Source organism: Cervus elaphus, chromosome 20 (genome assembly GCF_910594005.1).
Source record: "Cervus elaphus chromosome 20, mCerEla1.1, whole genome shotgun sequence".
In the NCBI taxonomy this organism is placed as follows: domain Eukaryota; kingdom Metazoa; phylum Chordata; class Mammalia; order Artiodactyla; family Cervidae; genus Cervus; species Cervus elaphus.
The window spans coordinates 79,775,740-79,799,984 of NC_057834.1; the positions used below are offsets into that span (position 1 = coordinate 79,775,740).

Sequence of the window (24,245 nt, forward strand, 5' to 3'; positions counted from 1 at the left end):
TTATGAGAACTATAACCATTTTCATTGAATAACACTCAAAGCAAATTACTTGGAAAGCTGCTTTGATAAGAGTAGAACATTTAAGCAATAAATTTATTACACCTCTGTTATAAAACCAGTGTCAGGTTTTATAATACCTACATTTTAAGGTTACCTCTTACAGTGAACCAAATCTCTTTGAGCATTAGCAGTGGCATCTATCTATAGTCTAATTAACCAAATGAAAGAAGAAAAGAACTTTACAATAGGTGCTTCATATAGAAAATACAACTTGACTTTTAGTCATAAACAAGCAACCTGCTCTAAACAAATAAGGAGAAATGAAAAATTAATCATAACAACTGAACAATTGTTTCATGTAGATAATTATACTGTATCATTCAGGCATAAACTTCTTCTCTTTACTTGGGGCTATATTTCCTCTTCAATAGAGCAAGCTTTTGAATCTTTGCTTCAATTTTGCTATTGCCTTTGCCTTTCAACACATAAACTTAGAGAATAAATTCCATTATTTTGTCCATAGCCAAAGCCTAAAGGTTTTCTAATTCCCCTCCCCCTAAATTAATGCTATAAAAAAGATTTTTTGTCTAGTTACCATGTAAAATTCTGATCTATACTGCACAGAAACTCAAGGCATTTTTAATTATTTGATGTTAATTTGACTTTATTAGTATGTTTTTGTAAAGTGCAAAAGCCACTTATATTTAAGCGGGAATGTACTCTGTACATTTGCTCATAGTAATTTTGTTTCATTCTCTTTCTTACCTGCTCTCTTTTTCCTTTTTAAAACACAGTGTGTTACAACTATAGTGAGGCAAATGGTTCCTATAATACCTATTGCTGTCAGAACTCCTTTTAATATCAGATCATCTCTGGCAAGTACAGGAGGAGAATTTGGGAGAATCAACAGAGATGCCTGTGCAATGTTAGAGACAGCAGACTTTAAGGAGTTTCTGTCTACTGCTCGTATTGCCATATAAATTCTGTGGCTTTTTTGTGCCTCTCCATCAGGTTGATGTTCAGGTCTGTTTGTGAAAAGCTCTGATGAGAATTTAAATGTCTCCTTGGTACCAGCTTGCTGAGGATTTAACTTCGATGTATTCACTAAAATGGCATTGCTAAAGTCATCTTGAATCTTCTGCAGACTTTTACTCACTCTTATTTCATAGCTGTTAGCTGAAATTAAAAAAAAAATACAAATGGGAAGTTAGGTGATTTTGAATAAACTCTCTAGTTTATTAGAAATGGCTTAATGACAATAGCAACCAAAAAAATCAAAATACCTATGAATAAACAAGGCGAGAAATATGCATATGAACAAAACTGTTAAGACACTACATAAGAACTCATACTAAAAACTGAATAAGAGAAAAGATTTATTATGTTTTTCAATAGCAAGATTCAACAGAATAAAACATGTTATTTTTCCTTAAGTTATTTTATAAATTTTACATGATTTTATTAAAAGTACCTCTAGTTTCTGTTTTAACGAGCTTATTGCAAGTTTAAACAGAAACTAAATAATCAAAATTAGCCATATAAATTTACAAAATAGCAAATTTTTAGTGGAAGGACTGACTTTATCATATATAAAAATCTTGCAATGCTTCAATAGCTAAAAAACTGCAGCACAGGTGCATGAACAGATTCATATATAAAAATCTGCCAAAATATATTCAGGAATTTAGTATATGATAAAGATAGAATCCAAGTTAATGGGGGAAGGTACAAATTTCTTGATAATGATATTATAACAATCGGGCAAAAAGATGGAAAAAATATGATCCATACTGCAAACATTTTTTTCAGGATAAAAATTCCAAAGTAAATAAAAAGTTTGATGTAGAAAAATATTAAGTAGTAGGAAACAATGAATGAATTTCTTTAAAAACCTGAAGTGGAAAAGGACCTTATAATTAGGACTCAAGATTCAGATGCCATAAACAAAAAATTCCATGAATTTATACACATAAAATAAAAATTTTCTACATGGGAAAAAGACTCTTAAGCAAAATATAAGCATATATGTTACATGACAAAAATATTTGTAACTTAAATCAAAGATAAATGGTAATTGTTGAGTGGCTTCTATTGGACTAACTCATTAGCAGATAATAGATATAAACTCTGAAGAAGGAAAGGGGAAAGAAAAACTAGAATCCAATAAAAACAAATAAGAACTAAAGGAGTTACAACCTGTAAAAGAAGAAAACCAGACTGGGACTGATTTACATTTATACAACTTTTCCTTTGAAGGTACTTTCCACTTCAGTACAACTATCTAGAACTGATACACAAAGCTACTATCTTCTTGGTCTTAAAAATTAGAGGAGATAGTGTGGGATTGCCAGAGTGGTTGAAAATTGGGGAGCTGCAGAGGGATGAGCCCCAAATCTGGGTATTATCTTCTCTCACATTATTGGAAGACCTCTGAATTACATGTGTTGGTGAAAAATCAAGGACTCAAGGGGAAAACCACAGCTAGATGGCTCATAAATGGAGTGGAGTCTTCTGCCAGTGCCCATCACAGGGGAGATACAGAGTTTGGAGTGTGAGTCTTGCCACTTTAAAGGAGCTTGGTAAATATCTTGACATGCCTGTTAAAACACTATAAAAGCTGTGCCTTAGGAATAAAATTGTGTCCCAGGATTAAGGGATATACCATACGATTAAGAGCAAAACTGAAATAGACAAACACTATCTAAAAGTAAAATCAAGCATCCTAAAATTCCAGGTGATCCAAGGTATCTACTGGAAAATTTCAAAACTCTTCAGGGGAGTACAACAAAGTCCAGAGTCTATAATTTACTACCATATGTCCAATATATAATAAAAATTACTAGACATGCAAAGAAAGAGAAAATGTGATATGTAGTCAAGAAATGTATCAGCAAATCAAAGCAGTCACAAATGACAGATTCGAAATTAATAGACAAGGATCTTAAAATAACCATGGTGAATATGGTCTACACACAAGACAAGCTGGATATAGTGAATGAAGGCATAGGAAATTTGAAGAGAGATATGAAGACTTTAAAAAGGAAACAAATGGAAATTTTAGAAAAAAATACAGTGAAAAAAATCATTTGAGAGGATTAGTAGCAGGCTGGACACAATGGAAGAATTTGTAACCTTGAAGACAGGTCCATTAAAGAAAAGGAACAAAAATTGAACAGAATCTCAGTGACTTTTAAGATCCTCAGACATATCCATTTGGTGTGTATGATAAGTTATGATATGATATATAATACCCAGGAAGGAAAGAAGAATAAATTAATGTAGATATTTTTTGAAGATTTACCAGCTGAAAATATTCTAAATTTTATCAAAAGAATACTCCACAGACTAGGAGAGTTCAGTAATCCCCAACAGAGTAAGTATCAGAAAACCACACTTGAGTCAAATCACGGTCAATCTGCTAAACACCAAAGATAAAGGAAAATAATTGAAAGCTAACTTGTCAGAAAAAAATTGGGGCCAGAAGACAATGAAATAATATATTTAAACTGCTGAAAAAAACACTTGTTGCCCTAGAAATCTACATCCTAGTGAAAAATATCCTTTAAAAATTAAGGGACACATTTCAGAAAAATTAATATTGAAAAAAATTGTTACTCAAAGACCTCAACTACAAAGGAAATGATAAAAATTCTGATCTGCAGGAAGAATAGAAGAGGACTAGAAATGGTGTTTATACCAGATAGGTAATTAAAAAGGATATATTTTTTCTCTTTAAAATTTCTTTGAAAGATAATTGATTGTTTAAAACAAAAGCCATAATAATGCATTATGGGGTTTATAACAAATGTAGAAGTAAAATATATGACAGCAAGATCACAATGGATGACAGAGGGTAAATGGAAATATACTTTTGAAAGATTCACATATTATATGTGTGTGTATGTGTGTTACTTGCTCAGTTGAAACTGACTCTGCAACCCCATAGACTGTAGCCCGCCAGGCAGCTCTGTCCATGGGATTCTTTGCAAGAATACTGGAGTTGGTTGCCATCCCTTTCTCCAGGGGATCTTCCCAACCCAGGGATCCAACCCTGGTATCCTACATTGCGGGAAGATTCTTTTCCATCTGAGCCACCCATGTCTCTTTCTATATGTGTAGTAGCATAATACTAATGCAAGGCAGATTGAGATAAATTAAGAAAAATGCAATTGATAGAAGAGAAAAATTTGAGTAAATGAGGGCAGAATTTTGTTTTGATTTCCCTTATATTGTTTTGACCTTTAAAACTGTGGTAAAATACCCATAACATAAACTTTACCATTTTTACCACTTTTTAAAGTGTGTAGTTCAGCAGTGTTAAGTACATTTATATTGTTGTACTGCTATGACTTTCAAACTGTATTCATGTAATATCAACTCAAAAACAAAATTATTGGTCAGAAATAATTGCTAAAGAAAGCCACCTGTAGTACTAACTCTAATATAGCATAATTCTTACCTAAAATGGTTAAAAATAGATTCAACAGTGAACAGAATTCAACAAAGAACAATTTTATTCTCAGGAATAAAAACAACAGGACATTCTGAGTTTTAATCAAAAAAATAAAAATATCCTAGTGATATCCATGTTTTGAGCATTTTCTAAATCTATAATAACTTTTAATAATGAGACTATTTCTATTTCTGAGTTGTAGTTAGAGTAAAGTACCCTTAGAGAAGGCTGGCAAACCAAAAATCACCTTCATATTCAAATTTATCAATCAGCCAATTTTCTCTGGGTGAACCCACTTGAATTGCTTCCTGCTGTGGATCAAATACAATTGTATAGATAGGAATGAGAAGCTAGGCTGACCATCGGATCTACACTCACAATGGAACATGTTCATTTTTCCTATGCCCTTTGTTCTCTATGGAGAAAGCCCTCCCCATGGGGCTGTGCCAGAATCTTCTCCTAAATAATGAAACAAGTAATATTCCATAAGCCTTTGCATTTACATAGATTTTCCACATACCTAGCTCTCCCTGTGTGAAGTTGATCATCCCATTTTAAAATAAAAAAGACTGGGACTCAGAAGGTTAAATGTCATGCCTATAGTCAAGTTAGGAGGCTATAGTATGGGAAATGAACTCATTTCTTCTAATTCCAAGCGCCATGTACTTTCAACAATGAGCAGCTATTAAAAATGATTCAGGACAACTGTGTAACTACAAAGACTCAAAACTAATTCAGCTCATACATTCATGAAAGGTTTCTTTCTGTTTACAACAGTTGTTGCCTCCCTGTGAGAAAGAAAATGGGCTGGTTCTGTATCTTTGACCTCTCAGGTATATCTCTAGTTTTGGCCTCTACCTCTACATTCCCAGTATATTTCAGCCTATGAAAGCAGCTCTCAAGGCCATGAGCAAGACACTTAACCTCTCAGGAACATTCCCTTGCATTTAAAACAAGGGGTCAGACTAGTTTATCTTTAAGATCCTTTCAGGCTCCAAAATGTTATAACTGCTGATATTTACTGAGCATTTAGTACGGACCAGACACTGTTTTGGGCTTCCCAGGTGGCACTAGTGGTGAAGAACCTGTCTGCCAAAGCAGGAGACACATGAGACACAGATTCAATCCCTGGGTCGGGAAGATCCTCTGGAGGAGGGCATGGCAACCAACTCCAGTATTATTGCCTGGATAATCCCATGGATAGAGGAGCCTGGCAAGCTACAGTCCATGTGGTCGCAAACAGCTGAACACGACTGAAGCAACTTAGCACGCGCGCGCACACACACACACGCACACACACACACACATACACACACACACGCACACACACACATACACATGCGCACACACACATACGCACGCACACATACACATGCACGCACACAAACACACACACATACACACACGCACACACACATACACATGCACACACGCACACATACACACACACACACACTGTTTTAATCCCTCTTTGTGCCTTTTCTCATTCAGTTCTCTCAACTAAGATGGGTACTCTTACTATCTGCTTTTTCAGACTAGAAACCAGAAGTTTAGAGAAATCAAGTAACTTGCCTAAGGCTACGCAGATAAAAGGTGGTCCATCTGATTCCAGAGCTCAATACCTTCTGCTAGGCTACACTGTCTCCTATTTCCTATTTCCTAATAAGCTACTCTTCCAGTTACCAAGGTTTACACTTTCATTAGCATCTTTGCCAATAAATTTTTAGTACATGGAAAATCAAAAACCTGACCCAATCTTCAGGGAGTTTACTCTTTGTCAGTGGGTACAGTTCCCACTTCCTCTCTTCATTTGAAATCCAAACCATCCCTTGAAGATTATTTTATGTTTCTCCTACATTGAGCCTTCTTCCATCCAAGAAACATAACTGAGGTTTGGGGGAAGTGGGAAAAACTATTGTCACTGAAAAGCTTTTCAGAAGCAGCAATTTTTCAACAATTTATAAATATATTCAATGACAGTTGTATAAGAACACAATGAAAAGATGTCAGAAAAAACAGTTTGAAAGTCAGGCTGTTAGACACATGGAAGCTACTCAGTACGAGGAAGGAGGTACAAGTTTGGTGCTTTTGTGATCTGTCACTACTCCAAAGGCTCTGCTCAGGCCTCTGGCACTAGAATCTGGCCTTTGATCTGCTTCCACCCACTCTACATCCTTTTAATACCTTTAACTCCCAAAGTCTGAATTGTACAAATGGCACTGTGTAATACATAAAATGGTTTTTTGACTATTTTATGTCTTTTCTCTCTTAACATAGGATTATAAGTTCTTGGAGTGTAATACCATCTTAAATTACTTTTACATAATGTTTAGCACTGTTTACACGCTTTGCTGATAGCTCAGCTGGTAAAGAATCCACCTGCAATGCAGGAGACCCTGGTTCAATTCCTGGGTCAGGAAGATCTGCTGGAGAAGGGATAAGCTACCCACTCCAGTATTCTTGGGCTTTCCCTGTGGCTCAGCTGGTAAAGAATCCGCCTGCAATGCGGGAGACCTGGGTTCGTTCCCTGGTTGAGCAGATCCCCTGGAGAAGAAAAAGGCCACCCACTCCAGTATTCTGGCCTAGAGAATTCCATGGACTATATAGTCCATGGGGTTGCAAAGAGTTGGACATGGCTGAACAACTTTCACTTTCACTTAGCACTGTACTGGGCACTTAATATTGCTTAGGTGGTGCTAGTGGTAAAGAACCCACCTGCCAATGCAGGAGACATAAAAGATGCAGGTTCAGTCCCTAGGTTGGGAAGATCCCCTGGAGAAGGGCCGGATAACCCACTCCAGTATTCTTGCCCATGGACAGAGAATCCCATGGACAGAGGAGCCTGGCGGGCTACAGTCTATGGGGTTGCAAAGAATTGAACATATTGAAGCGACTTAGCACACAATAAATAATAAAAACTCAGTTTTAACAGTTATTAACCCAAACTTTTAATGAAGAGTTAAGGAAATAACCCATTTCCATAATACTTTGTCCACATATATTCCCAAACATAATAATGATCTGGTAATATTTTGTTCATTTCATATACTTTGTCATCTTTTTACAGTATATTGTATATGGTAAAGAGTTGGTACTGTGTATACAGTGATATATATAAGTTGTTCATTTATTGCTAATAAGGTTTTTAAGAATAGTGAAATTTTTCATAATGTAATGCCAGAGACATACCCTGATTGTTTTTAACTCTGGTGATAGAGGTGAATATCACACCTTTCTAGACAACAATCTGTGAAAAAAAGAGGGGATGAAAGCACATGTTTATGAGTTAAGTAGGCACCTACTTGCTAGTTGGTATACTCATGGCTAATTGGTCAATTTTGCCATTGCTGGGTCATCAAGTCAGTTATGACTGAGTGATCTCAGCAAGTTAATACACATCTAACCACTCCCTACCTCCCGATCTTTTGTGATTTGAGATTTCACACTGTAACAAGCTTGATATGCTTTAATCATCCTGCTCTAGTCATCCTCCCCATCCTGCAGGCCCATTTATGTGTGTGAAATCCTCTCTCCCTTTCTAAAGCCCTTTGTAATATCAGTTCTAAAGTCCCATTCAGTTGTATTTCTTCTTTTCAAGCCATCCAAAACCACTGATACTGTACACCCATTTTCTTTGTACTCTTAATTCAGCGTATAGTTGAAACCCCTGAGAACTGGGAACACAGTCACCAGTAGGCTGAGCTTGTCTCTTTTCACACTACTGTGCTTCTCAGGCAGTGAGGAAAGAGGAAAAATTCTAGACGGCAGGCACCACACTTACTTTTACATAAAGATGGGAGTGAGTGTGGGTGGCTCCTTACTTCAAATAAGAAGCTAGAGAACTCTAGAAACATAAATCAAGAGCCCAGGAAATTTCCTGGGCCCACTTTCTCCTCCATTTTGTATCATATATGCCACCTTAGTTCATATTTATAATACTTTGTGAAATAGATAGTCTTAGTTCTATTTTTCACATATGCAACTGAGGCTAATAGAGTTTAAGCAAACTGCCAAAGATCCAACAGCTGGACTTATAGTCACAGTGGGGACTACTTTTTGGCTTTAATCTTAAGTTACAGCTGTTTCCATTATACAAGTGATAGACCCATCCCACAGTTTCAATCAATTCATATCTCCAAACTTTAAATTGGGAGAGTCCTTAAATTAGAATGTAAAATATTTCTCTTCCTTCTTCTTAAGCAAGAAGAGATACATTGTGATAACAGATTTTTCAAGACAAAAGTACAATATTGACTTTCTCAGCAGTGCAGAATTATTTGTAATTAAGACGCTTTCTGGAGAGAGTAGTAGAGAATTATAAGCCAAAAAAAAAAAAAAAGATCAAATTTGAAAGCAAGACTGGAAGAGGCCTAAGGTGGCCACTGTTATTCACTGATATTGACAAATTAGCTTTCAAGAGAGAAGGTTGGTTCCTACAGAAATCTCAATCAGAGGCTTTAGGAAATCAACCATTTCATGTGTAACCAATGATAATCATGTTCTGGTAATGGCAAATATGTTGGAACATTTATTCTTTCATAGAATTTAGTCTGTTGAGTTGCTATCAAGAAATGAGGTAGATGGAAGCCTGGAGGCTGGCATAAAAGCATTAGAAAAGAGAGGGTAGAAGAAGGAACTCATCATGTCCAAGCAAGGGTTAGAAAGCCTCAAATTGGAGAACAGGCCCCAGCCTCCCTAACAAAAAATGATGACCAGAAGTAGGAGAGGACAGTGTGCCAAGTACTTCATGACTTACAGGAATTATTCCCTTAAACTTGAATTGTAAATCCTTGAATTTACAATTTACCATTCAATCTTCAGAAGACTAATCACCTCCAGTATTTAAAAGTCATGCTCGTCATGTAAAACCCATATCTTTTGACTAGATCACTGTTACATGTGATATTCATGTTTCCAACAGAGGTTTCCATATTAGTGTCAGTAAGTCTACCAGGGCCTCTTCAATCCTGGGGGAGCTGATACATTCTCTTCCTGTGCTCCAGGATACATGGCCTTATCAGCAACTCAAAACTTTTCATGACAACCCTCACAACTTTGTCAGCTGTAAATCCCCAAAGCTATTTTTAGCCAACTGACCCCTGACAGTTATTGGAAATGCCACTTTACAGAAAAACAGACAATGAAAGCAAGAAACCTACCCTGGCCCTGGTCTAAGTCTTCTCCAGGTGCTGTCCAAGATAAAACCACCTCTTCTTCCTCTTTTACAGCTTCCAGGTCAATAATTTTGCATGGTGGGAACACATCAGGATGTGGGTCAGCTGGAACGCCCAGCACAGAAAAGGAGCCCCCTGAGCTTATTCGGCTAAAGCCCCACTTTTGCTCCTCCTCACTCCTGCCCACCGATTTTCTTGGGGCATTCATCTGAATATTACCTGTGACATCAAAGAAAAAAATAGCCAAAACAACAAATTACAATCTCCTGGATAGCTTGTTTTTATAGATTATTGACAAGTCCTTATTTCCTTTGCTACATCTTTAGAATAAGTTTGTTTATTCAACAGTTCTTTTATTCATTCAACCATTCATTCATTCAATAAGTATTTTGAGGGCATATGCTGTGCCAGCAATCATAGACAAAACAGTATCCCTCACAGAATTTATAAGTCCTGTTTATAAACACACGTTATAATTGTGGCAAATGTTGAAAGAAAAAAAAAGGAAGGGTGCTATGCATGCCAATACAGGAGACGCAGGTTCCATCCCTGAGTCTGTAAGATGTCCTGGAGAAGGAAATGGCAATGTACTCCAATATTCCTGCCTGGGAAATCCCATGGACAGAGGAGCCTGGTGGGCTACAGTCCATGGGGTCATAAAGAATTAGACAGGACTTAGCAACTAAGCAGCAACCAATAACTCAAAGTGGAATCAAGGAAGTAACATTTAAAGATTTCCTATAGGATGAGTAGGAGTCAGGGAGGTAAAGAGTGGAGGTTAAGAACATTCCAGGCAGAGAGAACAAGCTGAGTAAAAAATCCTGAGGTATGGAAGAGCTTTGCACATTAGAAACATTTAAATCTAGGAGGAAGATAGTTTGAGATGAGCGAGGAGAGAGAAGTTCAGGCAGGACCTTGTGGGCCACGGTGACAGTTTTATAGTTTAATCTTACATGCTGCGGGGAAGCAAGGCAGTGATATGGTCACTTTGCTCTCTGACAGGTCACTCTGGCTGCTCTCAGCGGAGAATGGACTAGCAGAGCGAGCAGTGAGGCCGCTGCAACAGTCCAGATAGGAGGAGATGGTAGCTTGGGCTGGTGACAGTGGTGGAGAGGAGGCAAGTAGGCATTTTGAGACGCATTTTGGAGATAGAAATCAGCAAAATCTGGTTATGCATTTGAATATGAAATGGTAAAGGAGAGAAAGTTGGTGAACAAAAAGAATAGCTCCCACCTTCCTAAAACGAGCAAATGGAAAGACTAACAGGCTAAGAGGAGAAGACAAATTTAAGTGTCAAGGTTTGTGGTCCCTGTAAAACATCTAGTTGATGATGTCAAGGAGCCAGTTAGACATAGATTATAAGCTCAAAGAAAAAGTTTTAGCTACATTTAATACTTTTGAACCTCCAAATTTGGAAATTATCAGCATAAAGATGTTATTAAAGCCATGTAGGTTAATGCTATTACCCAGTAAGAATTTCAGCTGTAAAGACAAATAGCATTTGCTGAGTGCTTGCTATATGTCAGGCACTTTTAAAAGTACCTTCCATGTATCAACTATTTAACTTTTTCAGCAATGCTATGAGGAGAGCACAATTGCCCCCATGTTTATAGATGATGAAGCTAAGCATACAGAGTCTAAGTGACTTGCCCAAAGTCACACAACTAGTAAATGGAGGAGCTAGATTTCAAACTCAGGCAGTGTGGCTCCAGATAGAAGAGTGAGAAGGTTAACACTAAGCTCTGATAATTGCTAACACTTAGAGGCTTGGTAGAAAAAGAGGAGGGGAAAAAGAGCCTAAGAATAAAAATTCCAGAGAATAAGAGGTAATTCAGAGAGTGTGGTATCATAGAAACCAGGAAATGACAAAAGAGAAATCAATCAGCTGTGTTAAGTAAAATGAGGACTGAAATGTGTCCTTTGGACTTAACAGCAGGTAGTCATTGGTAACTAGAACCAGAGCAATTCCAGTGGCGTCATGGTCATGTGGCTGGAAGTCTGCTTGCAGTGAGCTGAATAGTAAACTGGGGACAAGAAGGTATAGACAGATTTAATTTCAAGGAACTAGATGACAGAGAGTAAAGAGGTGGACAGTAGCTTAAGGGGGATCAACAAAATTTCTTTTTAATATTCTTGAATGCTGTTCAGAGGAATCAGTAGTGTGGGGACATGCAAGGGAGAGCTCTCAAGCTCTGAAAGAGCAGGCTGGGTGGAATCTACAGCAGATTCAGCAGAGGCCCTGGGGAGGAGAGGAAGGGAGTAGTTGCTGCAGATTCGGAGATTCGGTTGTGTGGAAACAGAGCAGTTGCCATTTTGTGCCATATTGTGCACGTTCAGGGTCATCACCTGAAAATGAGCTAACGAATGTTATGTGAGCTAGGCATGCTTAGAGAAATTTAAATTTTTCTTTCTGTGCTATCAAGGGCCTATATGAAGTACATAGGGAAAAGCAGAGTTGAATACGACTTTTCTATTCTCAGTGTACTATAGATATTGATATTTGAATCCTTTAAATTCATGGCTTTAAAAAAGATACCAGTCTGTAGTCTGCAAGCTCCTTGATAGGAATCAAGTCTTATTGACTTGATATCAATAAGTCCTGGTATCCCAAGTTCCTAGGACTAAGCCTGTCTCTTACTAGGCTTTCAAAAACGTCAATGTATGATATAAAGGAGGAGATATCTATTTTGAAATGAAGTATTATATCTAGATACAAAATCATATCGTGGTAGTAAAGTTGAGTTACCTAGCAAATTGATTTACGTTGGTTTTGAAGTAATCCAAATTATTTTAAATATAGGTGAGAGCAAGTTATATTCTAGCAATGCAAAAAATATCATGAGATGCAAATCCACTGTAACATCTTAATTGTTTTCTACTGAAAAGTACATATAGTAGAAAAATATAGAATCATGCTACTGTATAGTCCAAATGATTGGCTGTAGCTGCTAAAATACATGTAGGTATTCTTAAAGAGTGCTGTTTTGCTAATAAGAATGCTTCCTAACATTTTTTAAGATTATGTTTAAAAACTACAGCATATTTCTGTTTGTTATACTTTAACCACTGCTTCCTATCGGGAACTACTATAATAATGGTGTTTAAAAGAGATGTGTATTCGGCACTTTTATCTTGAAGGAAGGCAGAACATCTTCAGGAAGCCCTCATTTTCCCATAATATCCACACTCATATTTTTTCAGGAACTCATTTCCTGTGTGGATTGTTTGGGCTGTTTGCTTGCTTCTTTAAACTGCTAACAACGTTTTGCCTCTTCCTTTTGCCTAAAGCTCTATAAAGAAATATAGGAGTTGGAACTGAGAAAATTCAATTAATCCCCTTGCCTGGTAGTAATTCTGATAAAACACTCACAAGAAAGAGGTCAAAGTAATCTGTGGGAATTACCTACTGCCTTCCTGTTATCCACTACCATAAATCACTAAGGACTGAAGAGATAATCAACAAATTATGCACTGACTTGCACGAGTTTTGAAATTCACCTCTCTCTAATACATACACATACACACATTCACTAGAAAGACACACACTAAATAATGTTATTCAAATCACAGTATTTATGATTCTTACCATTTGTTATGTAACCTGGTACGTACATAGCATGACTTCCTGGAATAGAGTGGGCTAGGGTGCTTATGCTGGGAGAACGGTTGACATGCACTTTCAAGCTATATCTACCATTTACAGCAAAGGAGAAAAAATACCTCGAGTAAATTCCATCATTTTTCATAACATCGGCACCTGTTTATATATATATATAAAAAGAAACTCAAGGTCAATACTTATCACAGTTGATTACTAACATTTAATTAAGTCATTAAAATAAGATTTATTCTCCTTATTTTTCCAATTTTTGACCTATGTGGGCATGCTAATATCTACTTTTGACATTATCAGGTGGTTAAAAAATTCCATTGGCTCTATAATTTCTCCTTGTGATTCATTAACCTCTGAAAATTTATTTTCTAAAGGTGAATGAGTTGTACCTGCTTTAGTGCCAGTAAAGCATTTAATCACCTTTAGAGTTCTCATTTCTATCACTGAAAATAGTGCTAGGTTTTCACAGAAACCAAATACATTCTTAAGTCAGTTTATAGTCACAGACCCTTTGGAGGTAAAAGTTTTCTGCTCCCAGTGAATAAATATATATACACATAAACACACACTTTCATACAAATTCAAGATATTTATGAATACCCTGAAGCCCTGACTAAAAAAAAAAAACTTTGGTAGTTGATATAACAATGTGAAATTATTTAATTTCCTCATTAGAGGATACATGGAACTGTTGTTCTCAATTTGAAGAGGCTCACTGACTTGGAGAATGACAGGCTTTGGGATCTGTCTGCTTCAGGAGAATGTGCCTTATTTCTGGAGGCATTCTGAAAGCTTGCTAGACTTTCTTCCATTTGCATTGCTCCTCAGAGAGCCATTCAATTCCAAACCAAGTACGTGACTGAATGGCAGCAAGGCCTGGACTCCAGGGCAGCCATAGAAGGTGTAGCTGAGGCCGGAGATCACATTCACTGTTCAAGTGCAGATGGCCACATGGGGCAAGCAGCTTGTCTTATTCTAGGGCCAGTTCGGCTCTCACACCGCACACCCAAGCCCTGCACTGAAGGGCTCTAGAATCTCAGCTAGAGAGGCAGGGCTGCTTCTTAACATGAGAAAAATGGGAGTATATTTTATTAAAACAAAAACACTAAGCACTTTATCATCATAGTAGTTTTAGAAAATGTTTTTATGTACTGGAAAGGAACCAGATCTGGATATTTATTGTTTTAATTATTTATAAAGGTCTATCTTTGTTGAGAAATGATAAAACCAAATCTCTTCCTGCCATGGTTACCACTGTTACCTCTTTTAATTGCTGAGTCAGAAAGAAATGGGAAAGAACACTGACTTGGATCTCAGGGGACTTTTTTAAGGTCTGGATCTGCCACTTAGTAGCTGATCCCTCTGAGCCTCTGTTTCTCTCCTATAAAATGGGCATAACATTTCACATGGTGATTGTGATGATTACTTGAGAGTATGCATAAGAAAGTACATTTTAAATTATGACATTTTATTAGTATAAATTTTATTATTGTTCATTTTATTAGCTGATAAATACTATTTCCACTATAAAAATAAGTATTAGAAAACTATATGCAAGTGTGTAAATACAGGGGGAAAATAAAAATTTACGCTTTGATGTTTAAACAGCCTTTTCATTGTTTCTTTCATCCGTCTTAAATTTTGACATCAAATAAATAAAATGGTTCCAGGGAATAAATATAAAAGCCTATTGAGCATATTGAACATAAGACAGCAGGATCTGTTCTCCAGGCCAGCCCAGGTATATTTTTGGACTATACACAAAAAGTGAAAGGTGTGGCATCAGAGTCTGAAAAACTGTTTGGCTCCATTCCAGTAGGCAAAACAAGAGGACTTCTCTAGTATTGTCTGAGGTGGACTTGAACTAAAATCCTTTAAATGAACCTTTGCTTCATAAATATCATACAAGATTGCCATGGCAAGATACTAATGAGTTGTCAAACATGAGGCTCTTGAAAAAAATTTACCTTTGAAACAACAAAGGGAAGGAATATGATTTTAATGGTAGATCAAACATTGGGGCTGCCAACATAAACTTCAAGGTCTATTGTAATTCTGAGAATTTATATTAGGAAAAGAACAGAACAGGAAAGATAAAACAATAAAGGAGTTTGTTTTTAAAAGTTAAGACAAGTTAGTCAGAAAGAGCCCAACTGCTGTTCCTTGCCCAGCTTGATGCTGTGCTATGAGGTATGATGATGAAATTCTTAACTCTATGCAGAATGAGTGCTTTGAGGCAGAGTTTGGTTTTATTTGCTTTGTTTTTCCAGAGATGGAAAAATCTCTACCCTGATTCCACTAGGCTTGCTGGCCTGGTCTTCTTGTGATCAAATAACACATGTAAAAGGCACTGGCTATTTTCTCTCATCATCTGAGCTACTTGACTAAAGAACAGTCTATGACATCTCATGACTCACAAGTTCAAGCATCTCCCTTTTTGGGTTTTCATTTACTATTTAATTGTCTAATCCAATTATTTCAGTGCATAGTAAAACTGGTGAATCCGAGAGGAATGTGGTCATGCCTATTCCCAAGTGACCTTACTGAATGTGCTCAGTGTCACAGGACAGGTGGAAGCCAAGACCTGAATGTCGGGAGACTTCCTCCCTCAGTGCTGCTCACACACAGCCACTCTCAGGAGCCTCAAGGGGACTCGTTTTCCCAAGTTCACTTTTTACTTTTGCTGTGCAGATGGAAACCTGTAGCTACTTGGTATGTCAATGACTATGACAATCTGAGAATCTCATAAGATTAGGTGAGAAAAAATATAAATTTAGAGAATTAAAAAAATAACTTCATATTGATATTACATCAGAACAGCTCTTAAGAACATGAAAAATGACATGGAATTCCTTGTTACCTGCTCCATCATCAAAAAGTTTCAACATAACTGGATCTGCAGTCTCTGGCTCAATTGTAGCAGTTACAGTGGCATTGAGAATGGGATGAAATCCCTTTCTCACAATTGCGTAAATCATCAGAGGATGGGGAAAATGGGTGCTGTCTCTTTCCACAAAGGCTTCCACAGTGGCAGGGGGCATGGCTGAGCGGGAGGCGCGAGAGGTCACTGTCACTTTCAAGGCTTGAGGAGAGTGGTGGGTATTGTTCAGGGTGTAAGTCCACAGCCCAGGCTGCAAAACAAAGACTGTTTGTCAAGAAGAAAACCAACCCTTATTTTAAAGTGCAAGCCTAACCTCCAAGGGTTTATTGTTCTTGTTTTGTTGATACTGCATTTTCTAAAATAATACAAAAGAATGTCAGGAAGAGTAATATTGGTTAAGAGATAACTAAATTCAGTATTTACATGACTTCACTGTACAACCTACTTTCTCTTTAGGGAATTAAACCCTGAATTTGTTCGTGGGGAAGGACACAATTTGATTCACATTTTTAGAGAATAATAATAAGTGTCCACCTTCAAGGTACTTGGCAAACACTAATCTGAGCTCCTTCACCCAAAAGGAGGTTCAGTGTTTTTATTCCTTTTACATAATGGAAAAAATTATAACAAATAAAGTGGACAATTATGATTTATGTGGAAAACCTGGACTAAAAGGCAATAGTATCCTTCCTTCCCTCTACTTCCTTCAATATTCCCAGACCCAGAAATCTCAAGCAACAAAATCCACATGCACTATAAGGGATCAAGAAAAGGAATACTATTGTTAAATAGGTCAGGATTTCATAATGTCTATGTTGAATTATAGAAATATTGCTAGATACCATTCTCTTTATCTGCCCGGGCTGCCTGAGGGAAACCTGCAAAAGAATATCTAGAAGAAAAAACTTAAACTACAGTGTAGCAGAACTTTGTTTTTTTGATAAAACTGTCCATAAGTATTCCCTTTTTTCTTCATTCCTACTGCTGCTCCTTCTTAAACCCTGGAAGTAGCAGGAGGAACACAGTGGAGCAGGAAGAAGAAGAGAGAACAATGGGTTAAGGTTTGACTGTAAAATTAAGATGCCTGAATGCCCTACCCAGCCTTCTTCATTGGGAAACAATGCTTTACCATTTTACAGTGAAGTCACAATTCAAGCAACAAGATTATCTATCTTTTTTTTTTTTTTTTTTTGGTTTTTGTACTCATAACATTAGTAACAGACACATGGTGGAAACTCCACATGGAAAACTTCTCTGTGGGCATAGCAAGTGTTTTGATACAGGGCACCTAATCCAGACAAAGGGGTCAGGCAAAAGCAGCAAGAAGTAGGTAAAGTGGCCTGGTCTTTGTGCACAGGTGTGAAAAGCACATGATGAGTGTGGAGAAAAGGAAGGGCAGAGCATAAGGTATTTGGGAGAAAGGTTAAGAGATAAGCTTGGGGTCGGGGAGTGGGAGGTACAAATAGTATATAAGAGAGGCTCAGTGACATATTGTGCAAGCTGGAGAATATAGCCAATCTTTTGTAATAACTATAAATGGAAAGTAGCCTTTAAAATTATATTAAAAATTTTAAATTAAAAAATAATTTTAAAAAAGAGATAAGTTTAGGCAGAAGCCAGAAAGTAATAAGCTTGGTATGCAATAATAACCACATGTATTTTATTCTGAGACCATCAAAGAGTTTTGAGTAGGACACAGATTTGATAAGATTTGTGCTTCAGAATGATCACTCTAATAAAGGTGCAGAAAGGAAGGATGCTGGTGCAGAGGCTGGAAGACCTAGCAGAGGCTGACAGTCATGTGAAGGGGAGGTGAAGGCCAACAGACCTGAAGAGGGATGGCATTCAAGGCAATGCAAGAGTGGATCTAACGAATTTACCACCCTGCTGACAACCTTTAGTGGTTCCCTTTAACTGTTCCTCTTATTGACTCCTGTATATCCGTCTAACCCCATCACACCCTCCTCTTCTTCTCCTAAATCTCCACTTTCTATGCTATTTTGTATTTCATCCACATCAAACTAGTACTTACAGTTCTATGAAAAGCCATATTATTTTTCTATAAGCCTTTCTATGTGCTGTTTCCTCTGCCCAGAATGTCATTTACACCTCTGGCTCCTTAGTCCTCCATATTTCCATTTCGATGTCTTCACTTTCAGGAAGCATTCTCCTTCCCCTACTGCCTGCACATGCCTTCTTGTGTTCTGAGTACCCTGTTCTTATTCCTATTATGGCATTTTATTTTAAAGCACCTAGAACAAGACCCTGCACATAGGAGGTGTTGCAAAACATATACTGCATGTGTTTATATTATAAATTCTAAGTAGAGGGTTTTTTTTCTAAGTATAAGGATAAGTATTCTATATAGACTTTGTAAAGAAGGAAGTAAGCAAAAACTTATTTGCACTATGTAAATGCTAATTTTCACTGTTGAAGTGAGAGAAGGCTTTGGTATCCATTTTAAAGTTTTGAACATACCTTAGTCGTTCCTTTTAAATTTTGAACATTCACAAAACTCCCTCATAAATTTAAAGTAGAATTTTGGTATATCAGAATTGGTTTCTTTTACACAATGCATTTAGTTCTGTGATTCATTCGAAAGTCATGTGCTTGACTAAACGTTGTCACTATGAACAAGCTTACAACACCTACCTTAGCTGTTCCTGGAATCCAGAGGCGAGCAGTCCGAAAAGCTAGATTGGTGATAAAATCGTCCATGCTGTATTTTCTTCCATTAGGATCAAATAACACAACCTCAGGGGGACCACTGGTCTGCCATGTAACTAGGAAGGTGGTGTCATTGCCCACACTGTCATCCACAGTAACAGTGTTTTTCAGCTGATGCTGAGGTTTAACATTTTCACCTGTACTTTCAAGCTGTTCAAAAGAATATATAAGTGACAGTTTCCAGCATATGCATAATCATTCCATATTTTCTTTATTTTTATGACAAAACTGAATTGGCAGAAATAAAAACCATTTCACTCTAACATGTCCTAAGTATATAAATTATTTTTCATACAAAAATATTTGCTTCAGCAAAGTATTATAAGTACGGTAGATATAAAATATTTTTGTAGCTAGTACACATCACTTCATTAATTTTTATCAAGAGATTTTAGGTGTTCTCATATTTGCCTCTTATCCAAATCAACATTAGCTTCAGAGTAGCAGTTAAAACCAGCTTCTTTTTACTTCATTTTGTGAATATGCTCTAATTAATTTGTATATAATCTGTCCAGATACCATTATGTATTTTGATAAGATATCAGACATGGGTTTCAGCTGGGTTTTGTACATTAAAAAAAAATTATTTAGTCATGATTTAAGCTGTATGCACTTAAACTATGTGTGCAATTGTGACTTGTGTGTGTGTGTAACATATGTAAACCACATACAGATGACATGCACTGTACTAAATGCTTTGCATATATTATCTTACACAATCCTTATGAAAGTCCTCTGTCATCGTTGTTGTTCAGTCGCTCAGTCCTGTCCAACTCTTTGCAGCTATGTGGACTGCAGAACATCAGGCTTCCCTGTCCTTCACCATCTCCTGGAGCAAACTCATGTCCACTGAGTCAGTGGTGCCATCCAGCCATCTTGTCCTCTGTCCTCCCCTTCTCTTCCTGCATTCAATCTTTCCCAGCATCAGAGTCTTCTCCAATGAGGTGGCTCTTCATATTAGGTGGCCAAAGTATTGGAGCTTCACCTTCAGCATCAGTCTTTCAGTGAATATTAGGGTTGATTTCCTTTAGGACTAACTGGTTTGATCTCCTTGCTGTCCAAGGACTCGCAAGAGTCTTCTCCAACACCACAATTCAAAAACATCAGTTCTTCAAGACTCAGCCTTCTTTATGAACCAACACTCACATCCATACATGACTACTGGAAAAACCAGAGCTTTGACTAGACAGATCTTTGTTAGCAAAGTAATGTCTCTGCTTTTTAATATGCTTTCTAGGTTTGTCATAGCTTTTCTTCCAAGGACCAAGCATCTTTTAATTTCATGGCTGCAGTCACCATCTGCAGTGATTTTGGAGCCCAAGAAAATAAAGTCTCTCACTGTTTCCATCGTTTCCCCATCTATTTCCCATGAAGTGATGGGACCAGATGCCATGATCCTAGTTTTCTGAATGTTGAGTTTTAAGCCAGCCTTTTCACTCTCCTCTTTCACCTTCATCAAGGCTCTTTACTTTCTCTTTGTTTTCACCATAAGGGTGGTGTCATTTGCATATCTGGGGTTATTGATATTTCTCCCTGAAACCTTGATTCCAGCTTGTGCTTCATCCAGCCCAGCATTTCGCCTGATGTACTCTTCATGTAAGTTAAATAAACAGGGTGGCAATATACAGACTCGACATACTCCTTTCCCAATGTGAAAACAGCCTGTTGTTCCATGTCCAGTTCTAACTGTTGCTTCCTGACCTGCATACAGATTTCTCAGGAGGCAGGTTAGGTGGTCTGGTATTCTCATCTCTTAATGAATTTTCCAGTTTGTTGTGATCCACACAGTCAAAGACTTTAACGTAGTCAATAAAGCAGAAGTAGATGTTTTTCTGGAACACTATGTGGTTTTTTTTTTTTTTCTTTCTTTCGTTGATCCAACGGATGTTGGCAATTTGATCTCAGATTCCTCTGCCTTTTCTAAATCCAGCTTAAACATCTGGAACTTCTTGGTTCACATACTGTTGAAGCCTAGGTTGGAGAATTTTGAGCGTTACTTTGCTAGCATGTGAAATGAGTGCAATTGTGTGGTAGTTTGAACATTCTTTGGCATTGCCTTTCTTTGGGATTTGAATGAAAACTGACTGACCTTTTACAGTCCTGTGGCCACTGCTGAGTTTTCCATATTTTCTGGCATATTGCACACAGCACTTTCACAGCATCACCTTTTATGATTTGAAATAGCTTAGCAGGAATTTCATCACGTCCAATAGCTTTGTTCATAATGATGCTTCCTAAGGTCCACTTGACTTCACATTCCAGGATGTCTGGCTCTAGGTGAGTGATTACACCATCATGGTTATCTGAGTCATTAAGATCTTTTTTGTATAGTTCTTCTGTGTATTGTTGCCACCTCTTCTTAATATCTTCTGCTTCTGTTAGGTCCATACCTCTTCAGACAACCATTTTGCCTTTTTGCATTTCTTTTTCTTGGGGATGGTTTTGATCACCGCCTCCTGTACAATGTCCCGAAACTCCATCCTTAGTTTTTCAGGCACTCTGTCTATCAGATCTAGTCCCTTAAATCTATTTCTCACTTCCACTGTATAATTGTAAGGGATATGACTTAGGTCATACCTGAATGGTCTAGGTGTTTTCCCTACTTTCTTCAACTAAGTCTGAATTTGGCAATAAGGAGTTCATGATCTGAGCCACAGTCAGCTCCCGGTATTGTTTTGCTGACTGTATAGAGCTTCTCCATCTTTGGCTGCAAAGAATATAATCAATCTGATTTCAGTGTTGACCATCTGGTGATGTCTATGTGTAGAGTTGTCTCTTGCGTTGTTGGAAGAGGGTGTTTGCTATAAGCAGTGCGTTCTCTTGGCAAAAGTCTATTAGCCTTTGCCCTGATTCATTTTTTACTCCAAGGCTGAACTTGCCAGTTACTCCAGGTATCTCTTGACTTCCTACTTTTCCCTTCCAGTCCCCTATGATGAAAAGGACATCTCTTTTTGCTGTTAGTTCTATAAGGTCTTGTAGGTCCTCATAGAACAGTTCAACTTCAGTTACTTAGGCATTAGTGTTTGGGCATAGACTTGAATTACTGTGATTGTGAATAGTTTGCCTTGGAAATGAACAGAAATCATTCTACCATTTTTGAGATTGCATCCAAGTGCTGCATTTTGGACTCTTTTGTTGACTTTGAGGACTACTCCATTTTTCCTAAGGGATTCTTGCCCACAGTAGTAGATAAAATGGTCAGTGGAGTTAAATTCACCCATTCTGGTCTGTTTTAGTTCACTTATCACTAAAATGTCAATGTTCACTCTTACCATATCCTGTTTGACCACTTCCAATTTACCTTTATTCATGGACTTAACATTCCAGGGTCATATGCAATATTGCTCTTTACAGCATTGGACTCTACTTCCATCTCCAGTCACATCCACAGCTGGGAGTTGTTTCCACTTTGGCTCAGCATCTTCATTCCTTCTGGAGCTATTTCTCTGCGCTTCTCCAGTAGCACATTGGGCACCTACTGACTTGAGGATTTCATCTTTCAGTGTCCTATCTTTTTGCCTTTTCATACTATTAATGGGGTTCTCAAGGCAAGAATGCTTAAGTGGTTTGCCATTCCCTTCTCCAATGGACCACATTTTGTCAGAACTCTCCATCATGACCCATCTGTCTTGGGTGGCCCTACATGGATGGCTTATAGTTTTATTGAGTTAGACAGGCTGTGGTCCATGTTTGGTTAGTTTTCTGTGATTGTGGTTTTCATTCTGTCTGCCCTCTGATGGAGGAGGAGAAGAGGCTTATCCTGAAAAAATCTTCCTACCTTTGATTTTCCTGAAAAAATCTTTCTACCTTTGATTTTCTCTTTAATAATATGAAATTTTTTTAAATGTTTAAAAAAGTAAATGAAAAAATTTAACAAAATATTGTTCATGTGTTCATATTGTTCACATTGTTCTCAGAGGGCATTACAAAGCCCTCTGAGATGAGTGCTGTGGTCACTCACATTTCACAGATGAAATCATTAAGACTTAGGGAAGGAAGCTGTCACACAGCAAGGAGGTGAAATGGGCTAGAGCCCAGGTTAGCTGACACCAGATCCTTTTCATTTAATTGCTGTGCATTCACAAAGGATACAAATCTGTACATAACTTTGAAAAATTGCATTTATTAAATAAATACATTAGCAACACTGTAAAGTTGCTTAAACTTGTAAAGAACATAAAATTTTATTGGTGGATAACAGCAAAGACATTGTGGGTTATTTGTCCGAACCAATTTCACAAGTGTCCCTGGTTGCTGACTACTGTGCCAAACACATTCTCTGCCACGCTCTGTACTGTTCAAGGGGATTAGATATAGTTTCTGCCCATAGTCTAATGGGGTTAATGACGTGCAAAGAATGGGGGAGAGGTGGCCAAGTCTGGAAACTAATTTGAGTTATAGGAACTATGTTTTGTTAATTTTTTTGTTTTACTTTCTTGAACATTTGTTTTTCTTTCATATTATTAAAGAGAAAATCAAAGGTAGAAAGACTATTCAGGAGAGCAAATTGTACTCTAATCTAACATATAAATTGGCATTTAAAATTCATCTTTTTCCAAGTCTAATGACAGAATTGTGATCATTGCTTTTACTGTGTACACATAATCTTCATGTTAAATGTTTTCTTAGAACACTTACTGACTTCATTGCTCCCATCAAGCCATTAACTTGGGAGGTTCACTCACCATCTGTGAGATGACTCGTAGGTCTGAGATGTATAGACATCAGATAAAGATGGAACCTGGATCTAGTGATGTCAAGAAACTCATTAAAAGCCTTCTTTTAATTTAACAAGGACTGTTACATATTCAAATAAGGTTAATGAGGCAGCACAATTCATCTATTTTTCTTGCTCCTCTTTCACTCATCTGTAAATAAAATACTGAGGAAATTCTGACCTGAATATGTTGCTGAAAAATGTCTCCGGTTCCAGAGGAAATTCTACTGAAAGCATCAATCATGCTATTGGAATTGGATTTATCTGGAACAAAGAACTTTAAACCTCCTGAAATACATGAGTGGGATTAAAATGTATTAAAATGTAAAGTAATACAAAAGATAAAATGATAGGCTTTTCCTAACAAACTTCCTTTGCTTAAGAGGGTGAGTTTGGGGAAAACAGGAGCTGTGCTTGGCTTGCTATACAAGACATCCTATACAATCACGTGGTGAGTAGATGGCCAAGGCAGGTGTCTTTGTGCTATTCATGGCTGTAATTATAGGGTCTCGAGCTTTATCCAGTATGCAATAAAAACTCAATAAATATTTATTGAATTCAATAAATATTTAATGAAGGCAATTCCCAGATAATCTAGGTTAATTGCTACCTATTTATATAGCTATATGTTTACATTTACATTCTGAAAACATTATTTTCAAACATAATTCAATAAAACC

At 37.2% G+C, this 24,245-nt stretch overlaps 1 protein-coding gene across 2 annotated transcripts in view; it reads right to left on the reverse strand.

Annotated features, from left to right (window-relative positions):
• Window positions 1–242: 242 nt before the first annotated feature.
• CLCA2 (chloride channel accessory 2) overlaps window positions 243–24,245 on the reverse strand; it is a 40,287-nt gene continuing 16,284 nt past the window's right edge. The window contains exons 9-15 of one of the 2 annotated variants that reach the window (XM_043878249.1): window positions 23,747–23,853; window positions 18,774–18,998; window positions 16,101–16,371; window positions 13,214–13,384; window positions 9,613–9,846; window positions 7,643–7,700; window positions 1,047–1,176 (exon numbers count right to left, since the gene is read on the reverse strand). In XM_043878249.1, the coding sequence (XP_043734184.1) occupies window positions 7,654–7,700; window positions 9,613–9,846; window positions 13,214–13,384; window positions 16,101–16,371; window positions 18,774–18,998; window positions 23,747–23,853 (1,055 nt within the window). In that variant the 3' untranslated portion in view covers window positions 1,047–1,176; window positions 7,643–7,653. Of the gene's footprint in view, window positions 1,177–7,642; window positions 7,701–9,612; window positions 9,847–13,213; window positions 13,385–16,100; window positions 16,372–18,773; window positions 18,999–23,746; window positions 23,854–24,245 lie in introns of both variants that reach the window. The other variant, XM_043878248.1, reaches the window with a different exon arrangement.